Raw genomic sequence first — 27258 nt, 5'->3', positions numbered from 1 at the left:
GAAACAAAAGGAGATAACTTTTTGAAAGAGAACTTTTTCATAATAAACTCTTTGAAAGGTTGCTTTCATTTTAGTTCTTGGATTAGAACTCTATCGGTTTCTTGCCAGTCTTGAAGCCGAACAACACTTCAAGAGACATTTAAAACACATTGTCAATCCTAAAGATGAACGAACATCGTCCATACTTTAATCATGTTGCAAAGGAGGATCCAATGAAGTTTTCTATCACCAATGAACCAGTGCCCAATAAGATCATCAAGCATCCTCTACGGTTTGATTTTTCCATTTCGTTTGTTATTGAATTATTTACTTCTAACTTTGATTTACTTTTCAGATGGATGATTCAGGCTTTTTGAAATCTAAACTTGGCTTGAAATTCCAAGATTAAACTCAATTAATATTCTTAAAGCTTCTCGAATATAAACAACTTGCCTTGATCAAACAGTCTCAGGGAGATTGCAGAAAATGATATAAGGTGCATAGACGTGATCACATCAACTTCGTCAGAGACTGTCTAGGAATTTAGGGAACGACTCTGGTAGTGACTCAAAGGTCAATGCCATCTATACAGAGGGGCTGAGGGTCGACGAGAGGTGGCAGTATTGTATTTGGGAAATAGAGAAGATGGACAGTGGCCGGTGCAAAATCGAGGATAGCCTCCAAGCAGTACGTAGTGAGAGCCCACAAGGAGTGTGATGCAACCGACGTGATCTCAGGTACTTTCATAATATTTTTTTTATTAATTTGGTATAAGTACAAAGTAATATTTTTTTAAAGAAAACTCTCAATCATTTGATATTGAACGCTTACACCACATCTCTTACGTTTATGATGATTGAACCTGAAACCTCAAGTAACAACAACAATTCTTTTACTATGATTAGGTTGGTGCCCTATTTTTATAATTTAATAACAAAAAAGTAAGAAAATGCAGAGGAATTAATGGTGTAGTTTCCCATGAAATAGCAATCCGAACTTTTAAATAATAGAAAACGCTCCGTTATAAATTTTAGAAAGACTTTGGCATTGTCCCTTTTACAAGAAATTTTAAATTCCTTTCGCTTATATTCAATTAACATTCAACAGAGACCTGAAAAATATTGAAAAACAAAATGGGAAAAAAGAGAAGGAGCAAGAGAAACAGAGGAATGATCCAGTTGATAATAATAACCCAACAAAAAACACTTCAATTTCAAGGTAGCAACTCTTAATTACTATATTTTCTTCTAATGTTTTGTTTAGTATTTTTTTTTATCAATCTTGTTTTGCATTTATTCTTAGGTATTTGGATATCAGTAGTTAAACACTATATATGGAAGTATGATCAAGAGAAAGCGTGTAATCATGTCAATACCCCCCAAAACTTAGCTAAGTAAGAATCTGTATATATTTTTACTTTGGTTTTTTGTTGTTTGTTGTGAAACAAGTTTTGAGTTTTGAAATCATTGAATTTTGTTGTTGTTTTTGTTTGGAACAGTTACAATATGGACCCTAATGATTTCATCAGTCATTTGCCAGACAATATCTTCACCACATCATTTGGTTGCTGCCTTTTGAATTGGCAGTCCGAACTTGTTTTCTTTCAACTCACTGGAAATGCCTTTGGAGAGAGGCTTTGTTGGATTCAGTCCATGATGTATTCACAATGGAAGATGACATTAAAGCCGCTCAAAGCTTTCATAATGGTTTTTATGCGCACCACATATCAAGAAATAAGTTGGGTTTCGCATCGAATTCAGTCACAGAAGAGAAATCTTAGTTGCTTGCGTTTCAAGCAAGGGTGCACTTCAACTAAATTTCTCAGCTGATACACAAGAACTCCCTAGGCCATTTGATTTGTTTTTGGAGTTGAATCTTGCATCACCATATCATTGGTGGCTTGAGGAAAATTACCCATTCCAAACCCAACAACCATCTTTAAACACAATGAAAGTAGAATCTTTGTATCTCATATCAGTAAGCCACCTTTCTAATATGGCAGTTTCTTCTTTGGTGCCAAATTTGCCATTTCTCAAACGCTTGACTATCTCCAAATGCAGTGGTTTACAATCTTTAGAGATAAAAGAGTCCAAAGGGCTTTGTAAATTACTTGTCCTTGATTGCCCCCATTTACAATCTCTAACTTTTGAAGGTTTTCGTTTGAAGTCTTTCAGATATAGAGGCAACTTAGTGTCCTTTCATTTTAGAGTCTCTAGTGAATATAATTATGTTAGCCCATTTGGTACGTTTCACTGGTACTACACCATGGTTGATCTGAGAAAGGTCCTCTGACAAAATGAACATGGGACATCCCTCTCTTTTCTCCTGATTATTACGGTCTCGGTAATGAAAGAGAACATTTCCAATGTACCGAAAAGTACAAATGCTTCAACTCAATTCTGAGAAGCATTAAGGTGGTTGAATCTCTAACAATGTGCAGATGGTTTTATGAGGCATGTTCATTAGCTCATCTATTGAGACTTAGTAATGTTTGTGTATGAAATCTGATGCATGACCTTTTGTTCTTATTTGTATAGATGTCAATATGCGAGATGTTGCTCTGTTCAAGTGAAGACCCTGAATATTGTATGGCCCAACTAAAAGAGCTTTGGTGGATTGATTGTTCAATGGAAAGAGAATCTATCAATGCCTTCCTTTGCTTTCTGAAGCTTTGTCCTTACTTGGAAAGACTTTATGTGACTGTAAGTCTTCCCATTTTCTTTTGTTACTTTGAACATTATATGGATTATACTGAAACTTATATCTTAAATACAATGATTAATGCACAAATTTACAATTGAAATAGCTTAGTATGTATTTGCTTACCAAACTTGTAGATTGACCCTAAAAGCTATAAGTTGCCCAGCACTGAGAAATTCTGTGCTTTAGTCACTATTCCTGATAATTCGAGGATTTTAAAGCCGTGAAACTAGAAGGATATGAAGATGAAGAAAAGGAGAATTTAATGGCGAGGCGATTGATACCATTATTCGGAGAGAAGAATCCAGTCATCATATCTAATTCACACGGGAAGGTATCCGTACAGGTTCAAATTGGTTGAAAATGTTGATGAACATTTTCCAGATCATGTTCATATGAACCTTTAATTTAAGGTTTTCTCAGTTATGTTTTTGAATCCTGTTTTGTATCTGTTGGATGTTGTTGTAGGTTTTTCCAGGAAAATGCCATGATTTTCAGGTATTGTGATTGATAACTGGTTTCAGGTAGGTTTATACGTGTGCTCATATGTAATCTGATAACAATTGAGTCAACTTTTTTTGTTGTAGTTTTTGGCAGAGATTCTTATAAAAAAACGGATTCTTGTATATATCCATAAGTAGCAGCAGTTTTCCATTGGAACAAATATATTTATTTATATTTTACTCGAACAAGTTTTGAGTTTTTGACACGATCAAGGGTTGTTTTTCTCTGGAACATTAATAGTGTGAACCCTAATGAGTTTATCAGCAGACGATAATGTCCTTCACATGCACATTATTTGGTTATTCCCTTCTGAATCCGCAGTCGGGACTTGTTTTCATTCAACTCACTGGAAACACCTCCGGAGAGAGGCTTTGTGGATTCAGTATGTAATGCAACCATGGCAGCTGCCATACAAAGCTTTCTTGAAGGTTTGGATGCACACAATCGACCAACAAATAAGTGGGGCCGGGTTTCATGTTTGATTTGAGAGCCATCTTAGTTGCTTGCATTTTCCAAAAAATGCTGCACTTCAATTTGATTTCTCAGCTGGTAAACAAAAACTCCCTTGGATGTTTTATTTGCTTTTGGAACATGACCATTGTCTCACCATTTTTCACATTGATACATGATTGACTGACGGAGTTGATGGTACGATTGTTCTTTAAAATTTTAAATTTTCACTTAATTCAAATATTTTTTTATACTTTTATTAATAATTTGATTTCACTTTTAAAATTTTATCGAAAATAAAAACTTTATCTGGTCTCTCTAATATAAACAATTACCTTTTGTTTCTATATCGATATGTGCTTCATTGGTGGCTCGAGAAAAATCACCCTCGCAAACCAAACAATCATCATTAATACAATGAAAATAAACTTTAAGATACAATATGTATTTAGTCACTCATCTATTTTTGTAATTTTGTTTTGATCATTTAATATTTTTTTTAAAAGAATCATATCTAAACGTTATGCTTTAGACACATGTTGTTTAAGAGTGGCGGAACTCAATATTATCTTTCTTGAAAGTTAATATTGCACCGAAAGGTGCATTAAATGGTGTTTTCGGTGGATCGCCAAAAATGTGGGGGGAAAAAAGAGGGCATCATCAATTGTGGAAAAAGATGGATGGTAAATACCTAATTTAGTCACTTTATTTTTAGGGTATTTACAAGATTAGTCCTTAAGCTTCAACTATAAATACACTAGCTCATTAGCTTCAAAATCATCCCAAATCATTCTAGCTTTCTCCCAATACTAGAGAATTTAGAGAGTTTTCTTAAGAGTTGTTTTCTCCTTTTTATCAAGAGAGAATTGTTATTGTTTTCTCCTTGTTAGATCGAGAGAAGTTATAATTCATATTTTCTCATAGTGAAATTCTTCTACCGTTGCCCGTGGTTTTTACCCTATATTATTTAGGGGTTTTTCACATAAAATTTGTGTCTTCTTTATCTTCATTTTTATTTTCTCAAATTATCAGTTGCGATTTTGCTCTATCCGATAGTCGTATTCTGCAACAATTAGTATCAGAGCCATATTAGAGTGTGTAATATCTACTTATTGTCTTTGTGGTTGCCACCAAAAGGTGGATCCTCCAACATAAGAAAGTAAGAAGATATTACCCATTCTTTGAAGGTTTCAGAGAACTATTCATGATACTGAAATAGTGGGAGCTATCCGTAATAGAAATTATGGCAACGAAATTTGATATTAAAAAATTCAATAGGAGAAATTTCTCATTGTGGAAATTGAAGATGAAGGCAATCCTGAGGAAAGACGGTTGTCTAGAAGCTATCAGTGAAAGGCCGATAGATTTCACAAATGACAACAAATGGATCGAAATGGATGGGAATTCTATGGCAAACTTTCATCTAGCATTAGCAGATGAAGTATTGTCAAGCATCGAGGAGAAGAAGACAACTAAGGAGATATGAGATCATCTCACCAAATTGTACGAGGCCACATCGTTGCACAATAAAATTTTCCTTAAGAGAAAATTGTACACTCTTCGGATGCCAGAATCTACTTTAGTGACTTAGCACTTAAACACGCTGAACACTTTATTTTCTTAGCTTACATCTCTAAGATGTACAATAGAAGAACAAGAACGTGTTGAACTTCTACTTCAAAGTCTGCCTGATTCGTATGATCAACTCATCATCAACTTGACAAATAGTAATGTCACCAGTCTAGTCTTCGATGACGTTGCAGCTGTTGTTCTACAAGAAGAAAATCGGCGCAAGAATAAGAAAGACAAACAAGTAAATCTACAACAAGCAGAAGCATTGACAATGATGAGAGGGAGATCAACAGAACGTGGCCAAAGCAGTAGTCGTAAACATGGTAGATCAAAGTCTAGAAGCAAGAAGAATTTAAAGTGCTACAACTGTGGAAAGAATGGTCACTTGAAGAAGGATTGTTGGAGTCTAAATAAAAACTTCAATCCACAAGGTAATACCGCAAACACTTCAGATGATGGAGATGCACTATGCTATGAAGCGTCAACCACCGTGGAAGGTAGAAAGAGATATACAGATATATGACTCAATGATTTGGGAGCAATATATCACATGACCTCGAGAAGAGAATGGTTCCATCATTATGAACATGTCTCAGGAGGATCTGTGTATAGTTACAATGATCATGCCTTAGAGATCGTTGGTGTGAGAACCATCAAATTGAAGATGTATGATGGAACAATTAAAGTTGTTTGAGATGTACGGCACGTGAAAGGCCTGAAGAAAAATTTATTATCCTACGGATTGTTGGATAATAATGCAAGCAAGATTGAAACACGGAAAGGAATCATGAAGGTCTTCTGTGGAGTGCTTGTGGTGCTGAAAGGTGAAAAGATAGCAGCAAACTTGTACATGTTGAAGGGAGAGACTTTGTTAGAAGCAGAAGCCTCTGTTGCCTCATGTAGTTCAGATTATGCAATGTTATGGTATCAGAAACTTGGACACATGTCAGAACAAAGAATGAAAGTCCTTGTGGAGCAAAAGCTACTTCCAAGCTTAACAAAGGTATCACTTCCTTTGTGTGAGCATTGCATAACAAGTAAACAACACCGGTTGAAATTCAATACATCAAATTCTAGAGGCAAAAGTGTTCTAGAATTGGTTAAATCTGATGTATGGCAAGCACCAGTTACATCCTTAGGCAGAGCAAAATACTTTGTCTCATTTATTGATGACTACTCCAGGAGATGTTGGGTGTACCTTATTAAGAAAAAGTCAGACATGTTTTCAACTTTCAAAAACTTCAAAGCGCGGGTGGAACTTGATTATGGAAATAAGATCAAGTGTTTCAGAACAGATAATGGAGGAGAATACACAAGCGAAGAATTTGATGATTTTTGTAGGAAAGAAGGCATCAAAAGACAGTTCATAGTGGCGAATACTCTTCAATAAAATGGAGTGGCAGAGCGGATGAACAGAACCTTGTTAGAAAGAACAAGAGCAATGTTGAGGGATGCAGGCCTAGAAAAATCATTCTAGGTAGAAGCAGTCAATACCGCCTGTTATTTGGTGAATCGAGCTCCATCAATTGCAATAAAGCTGAAGACAACAATGACGATGTGGACTGGTAAACCAACATATTATTCAAACCTCCATAAATTTGGAAATATTGTGTATGTGATGTACAACTCCCAAGAAATTTCAAAGCTAGATCCAAAATCCAGGAAATGCAAATTATTGGGGTATACTGATGGTGTAAAGGGGTATCGCTTGTGAGATCCCACTGCCCTCAAATTGATCATCAACATGGATGTTATCTTTGTAGAAGATAAGCTACAAAGAAAAGAAGACGATGATAGTGCTGAAAAGTCAGAGACTACACAGATACATGTGGAAAAGGAGGTTGAACAATGAGATTCTTCTGAAGCAGAACTAGCACATGATGAACAAGAACCAGAGAGTTCTGAAGCTCCAACAACTCGTCAATCAGATCATGTGAGAAGACGTCCCAATTGGCACTCATATTATGTTATAGAAAGAAATATTGCATATTGCCTTTTAACAGAGGACGGTAAGCCATCAACATACGAGGAGGCAATAAACAACTCAGATGCTTCACTATGGATGATGGCGATGCAAGAAGAAATTGAAGCCCTTCATAAAAATAATACATGGGACCTTGTGCCACTACCACAAGGAAGGAAGCCAATTGGTAACAAATGGGTCTTCAAAAGCGAAATGGTGACGATCAAGTGGAGAGGTATCGTGCAAGATTGGTGGTCAAAAGATATGCTCAAAAAGAATGTATTGATTTTAATAAAATCTTTTCTCCTGTGGTTCAACTAACAATAGTTCGAGTAGTCTTGACAATGTGTGCTACATTGAACTTACATCTAGAGCAGCCAGATGTTAAAACAACTTTTCTTCATGAAAATCTTGAAGAAGAGATTTATATGCTCCAGCCTGAAGGTTTTGAAGAAGACGAAAAGAAGAACTTGGTTTGCAAGTTGAACAAATCTCTGTACGGTCTAAAGCAGGTTCCAATGTGTTGGTATAAGAGATTTGATTCCTTTATTATGTGTCTTGGATACAACAGACTTAATGCAGACCCTTGTGCTTATTTCAAGAAGTCTGGTGATAACGATTTTGTTATATTGCTGTTGTATGTGGATAACATGTTGGTTGCAGGACCCATCAAAGATCATATTGAAGAATTGAAGGCACAACTGGCTAGGGAATTTGAAATGAAGGACTTGGGATCAGCAAACAAGATTCTAGGGATGCAAATTCACCGAGACAAAAGTAATAGGAAGATTTTCCTTTCACAAAAGAATCATTTAAAGAAGATCTTGTCACGATTCAGCATGCAAGATTGTAAGTCAATTTCTACCCCTCTTCCTATTAACTTCAAATTATCCTCCAGTATGAGTCCTAGCAGTGAAGAAGAGAGGATGGGGATGTCTCGAGTATCATATGCATCAGCAGTGGGAAGTTTAATGTTTGTTATGATATGCACAAGACCAGACATTGCACAAGCAGTTGGAGTGATTAGTCGGTACATGGCGAATCCAGGCAAAGAGCATTGGAATACAGTAAAGAGGATCTTGAGATACATTAAATAGACCTCAAATGTTGCATTATGTTACGAGATGACCAAACTTACTAATAAATGGATATGTAGATTCTAATTATGCAGGGGATTTGGATAAAAGCAAATCTACTACAAGATATGTGTTCAAAATTGTTGGTGGAGCTGTAAGCTGGGTTTCAAAATTACAGTCAGTTGTGACTACGTCAACAACAGAAGCAGAATATGTAGCAGATACACAAGCCAGTAAAGAAGCAATTTGATTGAAGATGCTATTGGAGGAGCTTGGGCACAATCAAGAGTATGTCTCTCTATTTTGTTATAGTCAAAGCGTCTTGCATCTAGCAAGGAATCCAACATTTCATTCAAGGAAAGAACATACGAGTTCAGTACTATTTTTTACGTGAAAAGGTGGAAGAACGGACGGTAGATATGCAGAAGATCCATACCAAAGACAACATAACAGATTTCATGACGAAGGCGATCAACGCTGATAAATTTACTTGGTGTCGATCCTCTTGTGGCCTGTCAGAAACGTAAGCAACATGATGGTACAAGGTAGAAAGAATGGTGTGAAGATATGATTGTTCCAATCAAATCTTCAAGTGAGAGATTGTTGAAAGTTAATATTGCACCGAAAGGTGCATTAAATTGTGCTTTCGGTGGATCACCGAAAATGTGGGAAAAAAAGAAGGCAGCAACAATTGTGGAAAAAAGGTGAATGGTAAAATACCTAATTTAGTCACTTTATTTTTAGGATATTTACAAGATTAGTCCTTAAGCTTCAACTATAAATATCCTAGCTCATTAGCTTCAAAACCATTCCAAATCATTCTAGCTTTCTCCCAATACTAGAGAATTTAGAGAGTTTTCTTTAGAGTTGTTTTCTCCTTTTTATCAAGAGAGAATTGTTATTGTTTTCTCCTTGTTAGATCGAGAGAAGTTGTAATTCCTATTTTCTCATAGTGAAATTATTCTACCGTTGCCCGTGGTTTTTACCCTATATTATTTATGGGTTTTCCACGTAAAATTTGTGTCTTCTTTATCTTCATTTTTATTTTCTCAAATTATTAGTTGCAATTTTGCTCTATCCCATAACCGTATTCCGCAACAATCTTTTGCGGCATTTAGAAATATATATATATATATATATATATATTAACTAAAATGTTTTAATTCTTTTTTCAATGTAAATTACATATGAAATCATCATAATAAAAGAATTTTTTATAAATTCTTAAAGTTCATCTATTCACATAAAAAAATCATTTATTTTTTTATTTACCGATAATTTCACAAAACTTACATATAACCATAAGATATATCGAATTAATTTTATAATAAATTCACATAATATAAGCTTCGAAATCGTTTCTGTGGCTATGAACTTTAACGGCTGCTTATGACTCTACTATAAACAAAAAGATTCGAGACACGCACTCATGTTCATTTTTTTACAGAATGCTTTTAACTCCTTCTCATTATAGGCTAGTTGGGTAAGAGTTGTTTTTCTATCCCTTCTATTCTAGAGTTTATTATTTCATGTCCGTCAAGTGACCGAAAATAGAGAAGATGGCGGCACAAGTAAGGAAGATGGAGTTAACATATTAAAAAGGATAAAATAAATTTCATCCCTAAACTATTTTTAAGTTTACAAAAAAACCCATAATTACTATTTTATGTAAAGTTCAAGGGTTAGAATAAAAATTAAACCCTTTAAATAATGTGTCATATAATCGAATTAATAGCATTCCACGTCCCAGTAATTAAATTTTAATAAAATGATAACGTAAGCGATCAAAATTTAAGTTTTTTTTGGATTTGATGAGTAAAAAAATCAAAATGTAAGTGACTATTTCAATAGTTTAATCTAATTTAATATTATATATGTATATAAGTGTATATATTAGTTTTTTAATATTTTTTGGGCATAGCCTCCACAAGTCCCCGCTATCTTTTGTCATTGGTTGTTAAAAAATTAATAACGATACTGATATATCAACACAAGATAGTGTTACACCATCACTGAAAAATAAATAAATAATTGTCACTTTGGCATTTTCATTTATTTTTTTACGTTATGTGATAAAAAAATAAATAAAAAAATAAAAACTTAACATTATATATAATTTAGAAAAATAGTTAAATGGTCAAAACAAAATAAAAAATAGATTAGTGACTAAATACAAATTTTACTCTAAAATCTAATCAATCTACAAATAAAGAAATCATAGAAAATAAAAGGTGGGTCCAAAAATCTAAAGACTTTACAGTTTACAATACATTATACGTATGTGTGGAATGAAAAACCACTTGAACTCTCTCTCAACGGATAACAACCCAAAACAAATCTCAACCACAAAATTCATCAATGAAGAATTCTATATTCCACCCCCTGTTTTTCATAATTCTTTTGTTTTGTTTTGTTTTTCAAGCTGCCCATTCAGTAGCTGAACTGAAGCACGAATTATAAAAACAATGGCAGCTCTGCAGAACTCTATGCCTTCTCTTCATCATACATTGTTCGTAAATTCCTTTCCCCAGGTTTTTTTTTCTCATAAACATTATCGATCTCTTTCGTTTTAAAGCTTTGGGTCTTTGTTATTTCCTTTCAATTTCATCTTTTGGTTGCATTTTAAATGGTGGAGTTTTGCCTGCTTTATTGGTTAAACAGAAAGGATCACAGAAGCTTTCTCATGGTGCATTTCTTTTCTGTAAAACAAGAGTTTCTCTTCATGTCCCGGCTGAACATTTATCTTCTGCTGCTGCTGCTGCTGCTTCTACCTCTTCTCATTTTCAAGGTGAATTTTAATTTATTTTTCTTAATTTAGTAATTCTAAATTTTGGTATGGTGATTCATTGTTAATGTATGGACGTATTTGTGAAGATTTTATTAATCATTTCTTTTTTCTATATATCAATCCTTATATTGTAAACTTATTTTTTAATTTTAAATTTGCAGAGAGCTGTGGGAGACGCCAAATAGTTGCTGCTGGAGTCATTGCTCCTTTGGTTTCAATTGTTGACCGAACTCCTACTGCATGTATGTATGTTGTTTGAAGCATTGAAATTGAAACTATATTTGGCAATCTATCTATTTATTTCGTCTTTTTACAATTTTTTCGCGTCACAAATCATAATCTTATTCGAGAATTTATAGATTTATATAAACTTTGATGTGCTGGTAATTTATGTTCAGTACATATTGTCATGTTCATGTATATGTAACATGTTCGTTTTATTGTCTAGTCCGAAGTTGTTGAACCTACTTGAAATCATTTCAGCATAAATGCTTTATAGCTATTATGCTATATGATGATTCTTTTAATAAAATTTACTGATATGCTAAGAGGACACATTCATATGGTTCAGTTGCTGCAGAAACTAAGAAGGGATTTCTTCCGGTCACAGACAAGAAAGATGGATACACATTTCTCTATCCATTTGGGTGGCAGGTAAACTTTGTGCATGTAACTACCAATGTTACTCAGATTCGGAACTATCATATACTGCTGTTATATCCGATTCAGAGGAACATAGTAAATTTTCGGATTCGATTTATTGGAAAGTAGAATTAATTAGTCTCACTTCCAAGTGTGCAGGAAGTAGTTATTGAAGGTCAAGACAAGGTATTCAAAGATGTTATTGAGCCATTAGAAAGTGTGAGTGTTAATATGATACCAACCAACAAACAAGAAATTCGAGATTTCGGATCTCCTCAAGAGGTTTGCTGTGGATTCTTTATATTATAGATATCATCTATAAACTGGGAAAATGAGATCTCTTTTCTCATAATAAATTCTCACAGGTTGCTGAGACTCTGATCAAGAAAGTTTTGGCGCCTCCAACTCAGAAAACAAAGTTAGTTCAGGCAGCAGAGGTTTGTTTCCAGCATTTATTGTTTGATGCAAATGGATTTGGTACCCTTTTTTATTTTAATTCCTTTATTATTTTCAACTATGTTGCTCAAACTCTTCATTCTTTTTAATGTATTCGTGTTGGGCACCTGCATCTAACACATATTTGGATATTGATAAGGAGATATGACCCCCCAAGATTCCTTCAAATATGCGAAAAGGCATTCTATGATTATGTTATATATTTACCTCGAATGAAATCCTACTTCTGTTTTCTCTTGACAACTTCCTCAACTAGTTTATCTAATAACCTTCTTGTAATATTGCAGTGACTTCTACTTTGTAGTAATTTCCATGACTTCTACTTTTTATACATTTCAGTCATTTGAATTTATGAAGGCTTATAACTAGGGTAGCGGAGTAGTGTTGCCTTAGTTTAGGTTTTAACCCATTTGACTTTATTCATTCTCGTAGTTTGCTATCGTTGACTTCTATGTATCATTCTCTTCATGTTTCCTCTTTTAAGATTTAGTCGGGTCTTACGTTTCTGTCTATATGCAGAGATTTTTTTACGCAGGGATTTATTTGCATGGATTACTTCCCATTACATACGCACATATGAAAAATGCATATGAAAACTGTTCAACTATGTATTTATTTATTTATTTATACATGTATTGCATTTTATTTCCATTTTTAATTTTCTGACTGCCGGAGGTCTTCCACGGAAGCTGCTCTAAACTTGGCGTTGGGGGCAGCCTACTATCCTACCTCCCTCTTACCCCATTACATATGGGAATAGGGTTTTGTTGTTGTTGTAATATTGCAGCGGATTGTGTTATTATATGTTGTTTGGACATGCATTTATATATGTCTATCTTATTAAGAGTGTAGGAAGGTTTAGCCATCCATGTATTTGTGTTGTTCATGTTATTTTCACATCTTATAATCTGGTTTAAAGTGATGCATTTATATAAACCGAGATTTTTCATGGCATACAGATTTTAATATATGATCTATTCACTTTTTGTTTTAGTTATTTTCCCATACTGAATTAATGTCCAGAATTAACAGGTCTATTCATATCATTTGTAGCACAAGGAATTGCTATGTAGACTTTTTGTACTCTTGAATGTCAAATACTCTTCTAATCTATGTTACTCCAACAATCCAACTCTATTTTTCTTGAAATACTCATGTCCAACACCTGTACCGAACATTAAGTTGTGCATTCTCACTCCCGAGTCCAAGTAACATAACATTGATCCTAATCATATAGATATTAATTTCTTGTTTGACAAGTTTTTTGAATTTGCAAGTAAACATTATGGATTTATATGTTGTGTCTTGGACATATCTCACAGCATGATGCAGATGGAAAAGCTTATTATACATTTGAGTTTATCACTCGGGCTCCAAACTACACTCGACATGCTCTCACTGCAGTTTCTATTGGAAATGGTACGAATGTGCATGATTACCATATCATTTCGATTTTTCATTTTTCTCAAAATATCGGTGCCCGACACCCTTGTCAGACACATTTTAAATACATAGGAAAACTTGGATAAAATTGGATACAACCTTGTTTGAAACGTACCTTATCCAACACATAACATAACATGGTTATTGCATCTGGATATTGTCGTCATTTTATTAGTTTCCATTGAGATATTATAGTTGATATTTAGCAAGTTTGGAGTTTGAAACCCAGCATTTGCAATTCATCCTAGAGCCTCTGATGATACAATAGGAGAAATGAAAAAGAAACAAATTTGAGATTCAAATTTCTGAATCTGCCATCATTTACATACATTTGTTCATTTCTTCACGTCATATTCCTATGAATCCATCAATTACATAACATTGGGAAGTGTTTTTTATCAGGTAAATTCTACACTCTGACAACAGGAGCAAATGAGAGAAGATGGGATAAGATGAAAGATAGATTGCTCACTGTGGTAGACTCCTTTAAGATATTCAATGTTTGAAAAAACGTAGTTTAATATTAATCAAATTAGGAAGAACAACATATAAAATACTTCTTGATTGAGAGCCCTCTGCATTTTTCCGGAACTGTATAAAGTCCCAATTCAATCTTCTTCTTTCCTCCCCAACTTGTTAATCAACCAATTGTATTATCATGGAAAAAATCTTCACATGTATGGTTTAAGTCTATCAAAATATATTGAAATATCCGAAGCAGAAAAGATATCTACGAAAGTATACATCTACTTTTCAACTTCAGGTTTAGATATCAAAATCCATTATCTACGAAAGTAGAAGAGATTATGGTAATTTATATTTACAAATTTATTATCTGAAAAAGTAATCAGATTTAGATAATAGATATCCAAAGCTCATGATCGACATAAGTTCATTACAGATTATGTGTAGCACCCTTATATCGATGCGAGTGATCCGATCCGATCCGAGGTGTTACATTAGTGCCACTGGAGCGGTTCATAGTGAAAAATTCAGGAAAAATTAATTTTTTTGTTAAAATTTGTAAAATCATATAACAAATTTATAAATAAAATACAAGTTCAGAAAATCATTCCTATATTACAAACAAAATTAAAATCATACAAGTTTCAGACTCAATATATATAAAAAATCAAATGTTACCTATATGCCCCCCTAATTACACATTGTATCATACTCTGCAAGCAAAGCCAAAGGAACTCCTAATACTGAAGTTGATAGATGCACTGGATCGATTCTTTTAACCTGAAATGGTGAGTAAAGAGTGAGCTTTGAGAAGCTCAGTAATACAGAACTACCAGATAAATGCAATAGGTCATCAGGTATATGGTAAAGCATAACTTTCCTTAGCGGGACAGACATCATCAGATTCTAGCGGTGAATTCAAATTTCATTAGCTAAGTCTTCAATTACAAACATGAATTTACAGTCTGAAGGAAGTATTCAGAGAGTCAGATTCAGAAGATTGAGTTGGGGACTCTAGTGTGTTCCAACAAAACAGAGAAATGTGTACAGATCATTTAAAAACATTAGTAGTTTAAAACATATTTTAAAACCACATTAAAACTCCCTAACCAAACACCGATATGTAGTTCCCCAAAACAGCATCCATAAGGACTTACCTTAGGGTCATTGGGCATAGGAGCTAACCTAAGGGATTATCTTGGGGCCTGAGAGCCTACCCAAGGAAGTACCTTGGGGCCTTAGGGATCCAAGGAAATGCCTTGGGGCCTCAGAGCCTACCCAAGGCCACCTTAGGTCCGTAAGGAATTGCCAGCTTGATCAGAGCTGAGCCTCCATACTCCATAATCCTACCCAGACAGTATCCCAATAATAGGTTCATACAGTAAACAATAGATTCCATGATCCACAATTAGGAACGATTATATTTTCTAGTGAAAATAGGTAACCAAAGAGTGTATATCATGTAGCCATATGTCATAAACAGTAAATCAATATCTTCGGTAAATCACATTTCAGGTCATATAAAATAATCATATAGAACATAGGGAACACACTAGAGGATCCGATTATTTGGCAGAGGTACTTAGCAATTATCAAGTGGGGAAAACACGAAACTTCTGCAAACTGATTGAATTTCAAAAATGAGATCCCTATAGAAAGAGGGTTTAATAGTTAACGGATCTATTAGTAATTCACGAAGTGATTTATCAAGATCATAGTATTCAGATAAATCAGCAAGGTATTCAGGAGTCATTGCATCAAAATTTATTTAGGATTCAAACATTCCTAAAGTAATTTCATCAATCAGGCTTATAAGGGCATTTTAGTTATCAAATTTCTGATAAATTTTGGTAATTCAATTTAATAAAGGAAGGCAACGATTTATAGAATTCTAGATTTCAATCATCTTAACAGGTTTTCAATTCCAATCGCACTTTACAATTCCCAGCAAAGGTGACACTTATCAATTATGTAGGTAGAAAAACTTCATGAATATTCCTTTCTTAAAACTGGTTGCACTGCAAAATCGAATTGATCACCTTCAGAACCATTTTTGGACGGATCATGAGGAGACAAACAAGTATTTAAGTAGTATTTATTTACTTATCTTATTGTAATAGTATTAGGGATGATCGACCTACTTAGGTCATACTCTAAAAACCTCAGGGGTGTTACAGCATTTAAAGCTTCACTGGTATCTTCAGAAGTTATCCAAAGGCATTTGCTTAATCCAAGTCATAAGGGTATTTAGATCATTCTGGTATTTGAGGTAGATTTATTCATTTAAGAGCTTATGGGTATTCAGTCATTCTAGGGCTTGGGGTAATTTGGTAATTTTAAAATTCAAGGGTATTTCAGTCCTTTCCTTCCATCCAGTCTTTCATTTAATTCAAACTTGTCATTTATTTCAATCATTTCAAATAATTCAGACAATAAGAGTACTTTCGATAAGTTAGTCTTCGGGTATATGCTCATAAATCAGAAATTCTGGGTCTAGTGCCTTCTTAGAGGTTACGAACTGTTTATTATAATCTTCCGAACAAAATAGGAACTTAACAGTTAAATTAGTAATTTATCGTATTACATACAAATTCTTATAGTACTTTCTCAATCAGGGTCAATCCAGGCTATTTTTTACCTCTCAAGGGTAATACAATAATTTCTCATCTAGGTATTTTAGATGCTTCAATTTTTAACAAGAGTAATCAAATTTTAAGGGTTATGGGGTTAATCATTTCCCTAGTTAATCACGAAACTTGGAATTATTCCTTATAAATCTTCCAATTTCTTATACGAGCCATCAGAGTTTTATTCAATTGCTTACTTTTTACCACATTTGAATCAAGTTTAGAAATAATTAATTATACAGATGAGACGAAACATAGTCATCCATGCACTTAGCAATACCAACATGTAACGTAAAGCATGCATAGGGTAGTAAAGTATTACCTTGATTTTTTAGCCATATCGATTGACCATTTAAACTTTATTCAATCACTATCGGACTTGAATTCGACGTCCCACAAATTCTCAGATACATAGCAAAATAAATTATGTTAAAAACATAACTTAATCGTGAAAATATTCAAATCAGAAGATAAAACGCTGAAAATCAACTTATCGGGTTTGAATTTGACGAAACGGGCCTAAAAATGGACCCATGATGTCGAAAAACATTAAGATAAATGTTCCCGAAAAAAGTCAACAGGCCGGTCAACGAGCAACGACTGGGTCAACGGTTGGGTCAATGACTCACCCAGGCTCGACTCAGCTCGGTCTAGGAGATTCGATCCAGACTGGTCCAGTCAATTCAGACCGATCCATTCAGTAGTACACTCCCCAGGCTGATAGACGATGCTCACGCGTAGGGAGCGGCACGTGCGACGGCTCCGGTCGTTGGTTCGATGCGAAATTTTCCAGATTCGTAGATCATCACCTCTGGAGTCTCGTGCATGTGTTATATTTCGACGAAGCACGATGGAGTGTGAAATTTTAAAATGTTCAAACTTTTCCAACGGTGACTAGCGAGTGAAAACAGCGGGGGAACGACTAAGAATCGGGGGAGCAGCTAGGGATTTTGAGTTTGGGAATTGGGGGTTTTTGGGGGTTAACCCCGACCTTTAGAACTTAAAAGGAATTTTAAATTAAAAAAGTCATAACAATACCTTAGCCCAAATTGTTAGGGCATGGGCTACCATACCCAGGGTCATAAGTTCAATACCTTGTAGCACTAACTCCAATTTTTTCCCATTGACAAAAAAATGAGAAAATTTAGGGTTAATCCTTGAACTTCCTGTAGAAGTTAAAACAGGTTGCAAGTTTTGAAATCTTGCAATTTGGTCCCTAATTTACTTAAATTAGTTTATAATTTATTTTATTGTATTATTTTTATATATTTTTTAATCTTAAATTAGGGTTGTGACATTATGATTAAAATATATTTGTTGATGCAATAGGGAGTTATATTGTTCGCATCTTCTGATTTAGACAAGGAATAACAGTTGGTGATGACTAACGAGTGATTAGAAATGTTGATGATATAGATGCATAGGGAAAGTTGCTTGAAAAGTCTTGGGAGTTTTTTCTTCTGTCTGTCATTGGGGTTTATATGATGACTCTTGTTATATGCATGTGTCGGGTTTAGAGTTATAATTGTTATGTATAGATAAAAAAAAAGATAAATACAATTGTTATTTGGAAAATTTGATCTTGACAAACCTCTTGAATTTATCAAAAGTCTTATCAATATTTTTTGGTTTCCATCGTGTTACTCCAGAGATAATTCTAATAAGTTGACGGAGAAGTTATATCTCTGGAAATGAAATTATATCTTCACAAAAATAACAATTTAATACAAATATTACTAAATTCCATGTTATTAAAACATTAGGAAAGCACATCATATATTAAAAAATATTCAAACCTATACTAACTAACATTTCTCCATCCTTTTCTATAAATTTTTCTCATGTTTGTAATTAAAATATTTTATATTTATATTAAGACGATACATTAAAAATTTATATAAGATAAATTTTAAATATTCATATATATCATTCAGTGTATGTGTTGTTTTCACTGGTATATTATATTTTATATTATGTTGTATTAAAATTATATTACCGTGTTATATTTGCTTTTGTTTTAGTGTAATAAAATATTTAAAATTATAAAAAAGAAGCTTACATGTCCCCTTTTAAACGCAACAAGCAAATGTAATCAATATATAGTTTAGATATCAAAATGTAATAAAAGTTTAGATGCTAAACTGAGAAAATGTACTCATTGTTGGGGCCAAATTGTTCATTTAAGTCGTCTAATTTTCTTGTGGGCAAGAATGTTGTTAAATCAAGCCTTATCTAGAATACATTGCAATTGAGTAAAGGATACAAAGAAACTTGTAAAGAAAAAAAAAAAGGGAAAAAAGAGTAATCTATTCTATTCTTTTCTTATATATGAGGGCTGCGAAAAGGAGTTTATACGGATATCATTTTTATCGTTACTTCGTTTTCATGTTATCCATCCCTTTGAATCATTCTTTACTTACACAGAAGCAATTGGCACATATTCTTTACAAATAGAATTTGCTATTTACGTTACGTTGCATTGGGGGTCGCTATATAAGCTGATGTTAATCCGCACTCCCTAAATTCATCATCGTTCCATTTGTTGAGACTCCACTGCATGTAGCAGCACACGAAGGGAAAATTAGTGTTGCATTGGAGATGATGAACTTGATGCCTTCCTTTGCCAAGAAGCTCAACTAAGATGGGTTTAGCCACATGCACTTGGCCGTGAGAAACGAGCAGACTGAGCTAGTGCATCGATTATTAATTGAAGACCGATAAAGATCTGGTTCGTGTCAAGGGGAGAGAAAAGATTACTCCTTTCCATTGTGCAGTTTCAATGGGATACTCTATCGTTTTAGTCGAGTTTCTTGAAGCTTGCCCAGAATGCACCGAAGATATGACGGTTCGAGACCGCGTTGCATCTTGCCTTGAAAAATGACCAGATCGAAGCTTTAACTCTCCAACTTGCATGGCTTCAAACAAGACGATATAGTAATCTCTTTACCTTTGAAAGAAAATTGGTGAATTGGAAAGACATCGATAACAACACAGTGTTGCACATAGCAGCCATAAAGGAACAACATGAGGTAATATGCAATTATATTCTTCACATATTCGATGAGTTGCATTCCCTTAAAAAACTATTAATGGCTGTTCAATGTTAATGATGCAGGCAATAAAAATGCTGTTAGATGCCCAAGTTTGGTTATCTGTAAGAGATACGAACTCGGAAGGTTTGACAGCTCTAGAAATCATACAGAAGGTTGAAGGACAAGGCATGAACATCAACATGAGTGGCGAAAATGAAACCAAGATTAAGAAGCTGAAAGGGAATGTTAAGATTTCTGCTTCAAGGAAAGCAACGATATCAGGAAACCGGGCGAGGAACAGCTTGTCGGTTGACAAGATCAACACAATGCTGGTGATTATGGCACAGGTTATAACAGCAACCTACCAATCAGCGTTAAGCCCACCTGGAGGTGTTTGGCAAGGCGAGGGCAGGGGTTCATCCACCACCAATGTCGCTTCAGGCATCAGTACTACGAATCACTTCTTCCCTGATTACACTGAACACATTCCCATGTTCAAGGAATCGAGAGAAGTCGGTACATCGATCGTGAATCCGCTGTGTTATGCTCTGCTTTGGGTTTTGAACCTTTTCCTTCTGTCTTCGATTCAATTCGCGACATTACTCCTCTCAGGGTTTCGACTTTTTATTTACACTGCCATCCCGCTTTATTTCTTGGTAATGCTTACTTCTGCTCCATGAAAATCTTAGCACCAACCACGACTTTTTCATACTTCAACCTTGCTTGCACATGTCTTATCGGAATACTCGCCCCATTGGCACTTTATCTTGGCGCCGTTTGCACTATCAATTCTTTGAAGTAGATGAAGGAGTATCGAGCCGAGATGCGTAAAGTTCTTGGCATGGACAAGGGCCGTTGAAACTATACTCTCTCAGCATTTGATTTTTTGTTTAACGTAGTCTAGTGAAAGCAAGGGGTGGACAGGGCTTGGATGTTCAAGTATGGTGATAAATGGTAATCCCTTCCTAGCTCGAGAATCTGAAAGAAGAAACTAAGGGGTAGTAAGCTACAAGACTTATTGTATCTCTAAGGTGCAACAAACACGTCACATTATAATTCGAAACAAACATTAATATTTATACGTCAAATCATCAACGATAGTCACAATGTAAATGATATGCAAATGCTTAGCACCCACCCATACTCCTGTCACACCCCATAGATTAGTTAAATAGTTATGGTTATAACTATAGGATATATGTTTAATCACAATACATAGATCCATTTTAACATATTATGAATGAATCCTTTTTTTTAAAGGGATTTTGTATGTTATTAAGGATAAGCATATAAAATTGGACAAAAAATATGGTCTCATTAAAAAACCTCCCTACACCTGATGTAAGGTACTCATACCTTAAATTGATCGTGGATCTTAGAAGGAAGCAAAACAACATGCATAAGTGAATGACTCAAATAGATGGCTTGGTAGTTGATGTAAAGGTGAAATGGAGGGCTATTTATGTTATGAGATTGGTAGCAGAAGTATGTTGATATGGCTATGGTATGGCTTATGAAAGAAGTGATGGTTGGTGAGGATAGTATCTTAGAAAGACCAAGGAAGAACCAGTGCTACAATGAGCAAAGACCCTGCCTTACAAATTTCTCTAAGGGATGGTAGAAAAGGACTTAGACCCACTATCTATAAAGAGATAGGAACCACAAGTATCAATGGAATAGAGGTTGACGCCACAAGTAAGAACTTACTTGATAAGTCGATAAAAGTCACAAGGACTTGATATAAGAGAATAATCTCACTTTAATTTATAAGAAAGGTGTGTTTACAAAATGAATAGGACTAGCCTATTTATAGAAATGGAAGGGACATGGCCGAATGGATACATGTTAGTTCGGCCAGCCCTCATGTCCTTCTAGAATGACATAATTAATTAATTAAGTACATGAATGAAAGGATATTATGTTTTGGTTGAATAGAGGGGGCATGTCTCTTGGCCGAATGGTGCTTGAACCCATTCTAGTTGGTGCCTAAATGAAGCATTAGGAGCCTTGGCCAAATGGTTGGCTTGTTTGGTGTTTAGCGCGCCTAGGAAGAGTCTACACGCTTGGCACATGGTTGCTGGTCACAAGGTGTGCACATTGTTATCTATGAGGCATATAGTGTAGCCTTATGCATTTGATGAAGACCAAACATGTGCAACAATCTTGGGCGTGATTTAAGCTATCTTCAAGATTGCATGTGTATAGCTAGCTAGCAATGCAAGGGCTGGTGGTGAAGGATCTTCTTAGCCATGAACTCCCAAGCTCCCTAGCATCACCTTCAGCCATGTTCAGCTACATTTTTTGTCACTTTCAGCAACTTGTCTTCAAATAATCCAACTAGCTGAGATTAACTAGCCTTGGGCTCCTCCAGTTGAGTTGAGCTTCCCATTGTGTTCCATGAGCTGCCATGATGTTTGTGAGCTAATTGTGAGCTGCATATGGATTCCGAATACTTTAACAAGCTACCCCAATGTGTGTCATGCTTCCATTTACCTACATGTGCAAATAAAACAAAGTAAATCAAAGACATTGAGCTTGTATGATCCAATTACCTTGTTTTTGTGCATGAATATGATGTTGTGAGCTATGAATGCATATCATGAGCTAAGTACATAATGATATAACATGAGCTGAAATGAATGCACATGAGCTAACAAATGAATGAATAAGCGTGTTGCCATTTCATGAATGTAATGAATCATGCTTAAATGAATGCAAGACTAATATAACATACTTATAATATTGTGCATCAATCATAAAGATGTGGATATGTTAAATTACTTTACTCATTAAATAACATAACTAACAATCTTATCATGACACGTATGATTATTTCATATATAATATAAAGTAAGTGAATTATTAAAATGTTTAAGAATACTCTCTTTGCATGTGGTGAAAACGTGCTTGCATCATCCCTTCTTTAGGGTTATTTGTTTTCAAATCGAAGCCTTTGGTATGCTTGAAGTGTTTAATATTTTTGTTATTCCAAATGCTTAGCTTTGTGTTCTTTTGTCAAAAGAAAGTATCATTTGGACGAATGTGTTCTTCCAATAGGTACCCTTTCACAAGATCTCCTAGTAGGCCTGTTTTTGGAATATAAATCACCAACATGTACCTTTTTGGAATGATCTTTTTCTAAGGATATCCTTGTTGGAAGTGACCTTTCATTTGGCTATCCCTGAAAATTGAAGAGACACGATGTTTCAAATGAAGGGGTACTTACCTTTTGAAGACATGAATCATAACCCTTGATGAAGAGTTGTGACTTTAAATCCCAACCATCACCATTATTCGTTGGAATCCCTTCATTTTTCAGCAACGAACCATCATACTTATTTATAAAGAAGTTCAGTTTCATGTCTTGTCCACCTTCAATCTTCAATGGTAGTTTGTCATTTCACAAGGCTTGGACACTCCTTCTCATATGCATTTGATCTTGTTGGACTTCTTTAGGTGTCAAAGGCACCAAAGTTACCTTGCATCCTTCATGCTTAAAGGAGTATTGGTTGTGATAACAATCATGAATGACCCTTTTGTCATACTGCCATGGCCTCCCAAGTAGAATGTGGCTAGCATGCATAGGGACAATATCACAAAGTACCTCATCCTTGTACCTACCAACTAAAAAAGGAATTATGACCTGTTTAGTAACATTTAACTCACCTCCTTCATTGAGCCATTGTAGTTTATATGGAGTTGGATACTTTAAGGTTGTCAAGCTGAGTTTACCCACCATAATAGTATTGGCTACATTTGTGCAACTCCCTCCATCAATAATCATTGTACAAACCTTGTCCTTGACATGGCACCTTGTGTGGAAAATGTTATTCCTTTGTAGATCCTCCTTAATTGTTTGTGATTTGAGGCAACTCTTTGGAACAAGCATTTCTCCACAATCAACAATCTCTTTTGTCTCTTCTACATAGATTGCTTCTTGTTCCTCTTCATGAATAGGTTGTTCAGAATCTGAGACAACATTTCCATTGTCTAGCAATATCATAGTGTTTTGGTTGGGACATTGGCTTGCAATATGTCCTTTTCCAAAGCACTTGAAACACTTGATGTATCTGGACCTCTCGAAAGTGTTTGTTTATTTTTCTTTACCCTCGTTGGATTCACCCAATTGTATGGTTTTGGATCCCTCAACATTATCCTTCACTTGGACTGGGGTTGAATTTCGGAAAGTATTAGGCTCTTGTTTTAATTTGGTGGTTGAACTTGGGCTACTCTGGTTGAAGACCTTCCTTTTAATTTGTCGTTCAATTTTCATGGCCATATGTACCATCTCTTTAATCTTTACATAATGCTGCAATTCAACAAGGTTAGCAATTTCAGGAGTTAAGCCAGATAAAAACCTTGCCATGGTTGCTTCTATATCTTCATCAACATTGGCTCAAATCATGGCTATATCTAATTCCTTGAAATAATCTTCAACACTCTGGCTTCCTTGTTTAAGATTTTGAAGCTTGTGATAGAGATCACGGTGATAGTGAGTAGGTACGAACCTTTTTCTCATAATGGCCTTCATTTCTTCCCAAGTATTGATTGGGAATTCACCATTTATTATTCTTGAACTTACTAATTGGTCCCACTAAACGAGGGCATAGTCAACAAATTCCATAATGAAAAGTCTTACTTTCTTTTGCTCCGTATAGTTTTGGCATTAAAAAATATGCTCGATTTTGATTACCCAGTCAAGATAGGCTTTTGGATCAGTTCGTCCTTGAAATGAAGGAATTGTCACCTTGATGTTGCTGAAGTTATCATTTGGTACCTTTCCCTTGTATTCCTATGGACATCTCTTCTTACTCCTCTGGTGATTTGATCAACCTCAGCATCCTCTTCAATTTCTTCTTCCATTCTAGTGCGAACTATCCTTCGATTTCCCAAGGATGCTTCAACTTGATCCATTCTTTCATGTATGGGCTCCAATTCTAGTTTCAACAATCTTGCCATCTCATGCATAATTGTTTCAGTTTGCAAGTAGGGGCTTCTCTTTCAGGTGTTCTTCTTGAACTCCAAGACATGATTAGTGAAATAAAGAAAATAAAATGTGTAAAAGACCTTACCAAATAATGCTCTTACAAAGCCTCACGAGTTCACTCCAAGGAAACTTGAATGTCACTCAATCCACTCGTGTTTGCACTATATGACTTCAAGGATTTTACTAGTCCTCTTCTAGTCTCCCACGCTCAAGTCTTTTTCCTCTCAATCTCTTTTTCTCGAGTTCTAAGTAACTTTACTCAAAACTATGCCAAGTAAAGTTTACTTGTTGTGCGTCGGCTGCAAATGATTAGTAGGGATGGAAAATAAAATATAATGGAAAGGGTGGCTTAGAAATAATAAAGTAGAGAATAAAGGGGTTACTTACACAAAGTCACTTCACAACCCTTCTATCACCTCAATCAATTTTAGATGCTTACTTGAATTGCTTGGTGATGAGACTTGTTGTTTTGCTTTCAACTTTTTTTGCAAATTTATTTTCTTTTTTTTTTGTTTCTTCTTTGGGTGCTTTGTAATTTTCTTTGCTTTTTTTTTCTTCACTTGCACTTCTTTTTGTGTTTTATTGTTGTCGTTACACGTTGCTTCTTCCACCAAAGCTCTGATTACCGCTTGATGTTAGATACTCCTACCTTAAATTGATTGTAGATCTAGGAAGAAAGAAAAACAACCTGCATAAGTGAATGGCTCAAATAGATGGCTTAGTAGTTTATGTAAAGGTGAAATGGAGGGTTATTTATGTTATGAGATTGATAGCAGAAACATGTTGATATGGCTATGGTATGGCTTATGAAAGAAGTGATGGTTGGTAAGGATAGTATCTTAGAAAGACCAAGGAAGAACCAGTGCTACAATGAGAAAAGACTCAGCCTTACAAATCTCTCTAAGGGATGGTAGAAAAGGACTTGGACCCACTATCTATAAAGAGATAGGAACCACAAGTATCATTGGAATAGAGGTTGACGCCATAAGTAAGAAATTACTTGATAAGTCGATAAAAGTCACAAGGACTTGAGATAAGAGAATAATCTCACTTTAATTTATAAGAAAGGTGTGTTTACAAAATGAATAGGACTAGCCTATTTATAGAAATGGAAGGGACATGGCCGAATGGATATATGTTAGTTCGACCAACCCTTGTGTCCTTCTAGAATGACATAATTAATTAATTAAGTACATGAATGAAAGGGTATTATGTTTTGGTTGAATGGAGGGGGCATGTCTCTTGGCCGAATGGTGCTTGAACCCTTTCAAGTTGGCGCCTAAATGAAGCATTAGGAGCCTTGGCCGAATGGTTGGCTTGTTTGGTGTTTGGTGCACCTAGGAGGAGTCCACACGCTTGGCACATGGTTGCTGGTCACAAGGAATGCACATTGTTATCTATGAGGCTTATGGTGTAGCCTTATGCATATGATGAAGACCAAACATGTGCAACAACCTTGGGCGTGATTTAAGCTATCTTCAAGATTGCATGTGTATAGCTAGCTAGCAATGCAAGGGCTGGTGGTGAAGGATCTTCTTAGCCATGAACTCCCAAGCTCCCTAGCATCATCTTCAGTCATGTTTAGCTACATTTGTTGTAACTTTCAGCAACTTGTCTTCAAATAGTCCAACTAGCTGAGATTAGCTAGCCTTGAGCTCCTCCAGCTGAGTTTAGTTTCCCATTGTGTTCCATGAGTTGTCATGATGTTTGTGAGCTAATTGTGAGCTGCATATGGATTCTAAATACTTCAACAAGCTACCCTAATGTGTTTCATGCTTCCATGTACCTACATGTGCAAAGAAAACAAGGTAAATCAAAGGCATTGAGCTTGTATGATCCAATTACCTTGTTATCGTGCATGAACATGATCTTGTGAGCTATGAATGCATGTCATGAGCTAAGTACATAATGATATAACATATGTAAGCTAATGTATATGACTTTGGAGCTGAAATGAATGCACATGGGCTAACAAATTAATGAATAAGCATGCTGCCATTTCATGAATGTAATGAATCATGCTTAAATGAATGCAAGACTAATATAACATACTTATAATATTGTGCATCAATCATAAAGACGTGGATATGCTAAATTACTTTATTCATTAAATAACATAACTAACAATATTAGCATGACACGCATGATTATTTCATATATGATATAAAGTAAGTAAAGTATTAAAATGTTTAAGAATACTCCCTTTGTATGTGGTGAAAACGTGCTTGCATCAACACCTAAATGGAGGAAAAAGAATGCCCATGTTAATGTAGGACAAGGAAAAATACATTTCAGGCACTCACCACAAAACCATTAACAAGATTACAATGAAAAATAACACATATATTAGCCCAACACCTGAGACCAATATCTATCACTTCAGTTCACCTCATAGTTGCAATAAATAGAAACAAAATCCAGCAATCTCCACTAGCAGTAACGTATCCCACAAAAACTCAATATTATACAAGCAGAAACCATCATCCCAACAATCACTAGACGAGACCGAACCAGCAACGAGAGAAACAATAATGAAATTGCAACGACCCACTCCATTAATCCACGATCAATGAC

General features: G+C 35.0%; 2 protein-coding genes across 2 annotated transcripts; both read left to right on the top strand.

Moving 5' to 3' along the window:
- Window positions 1–10662: 10662 nt before the first annotated feature.
- Window positions 10663–14094, top strand: LOC120143796 (psbP-like protein 1, chloroplastic). Its single transcript, XM_039158030.1, has 8 exons — window positions 10663–10775; window positions 10906–11032; window positions 11194–11274; window positions 11604–11686; window positions 11834–11956; window positions 12040–12111; window positions 13453–13549; window positions 13976–14094. Exons 1-8 carry the CDS (start codon window positions 10710–10712, stop codon window positions 14077–14079), a joined length of 753 nt encoding a protein of 250 aa, XP_039013961.1. The 5' UTR covers window positions 10663–10709; the 3' UTR covers window positions 14080–14094.
- Window positions 14095–19444: 5350 nt separating this feature from the next.
- Window positions 19445–20377, top strand: LOC120143857. The gene is made up of 2 exons (XM_039158078.1): window positions 19445–19510; window positions 19781–20377. The coding sequence occupies exons 1-2, from the start codon at window positions 19445–19447 to the stop codon at window positions 20375–20377; spliced, it is 663 nt and encodes a 220-aa protein (XP_039014009.1).
- Window positions 20378–27258: the final 6881 nt, after the last annotated feature.

Source organism: Hibiscus syriacus, unplaced genomic scaffold (genome assembly GCF_006381635.1).
Source record: "Hibiscus syriacus cultivar Baekdansim isolate YM2019G1 unplaced genomic scaffold, ASM638163v2 tig00110864_pilon, whole genome shotgun sequence".
Lineage (NCBI taxonomy): Eukaryota > Viridiplantae > Streptophyta > Magnoliopsida > Malvales > Malvaceae > Hibiscus > Hibiscus syriacus.
Note: the sequence above shows the minus strand (reverse complement) of the source record. Positions and strands in the feature narration are given on the sequence as shown.

Bases quoted from the DNA above. Each gene is read 5' to 3' on its own strand.
- LOC120143857 (XM_039158078.1), top strand. From the start codon at position 19,445: ATGGGATACTCTATCGTTTTAGTCGAGTTTCTTGAAGCTTGCCCAGAA. The intron at 19,511-19,780 runs GTTCGAGACCGC...TTAATGATGCAG, and splicing joins AATGCACCGAAGATATGACG to GCAATAAAAATGCTGTTAGA.
- LOC120143796 (XM_039158030.1), top strand. From the start codon at position 10,710: ATGGCAGCTCTGCAGAACTCTATGCCTTCTCTTCATCATACATTGTTC. The intron at 11,957-12,039 runs GTTTGCTGTGGA...AAATTCTCACAG, and splicing joins ATTTCGGATCTCCTCAAGAG to GTTGCTGAGACTCTGATCAA. The intron at 12,112-13,452 runs GTTTGTTTCCAG...CATATCTCACAG, and splicing joins AGTTAGTTCAGGCAGCAGAG to CATGATGCAGATGGAAAAGC.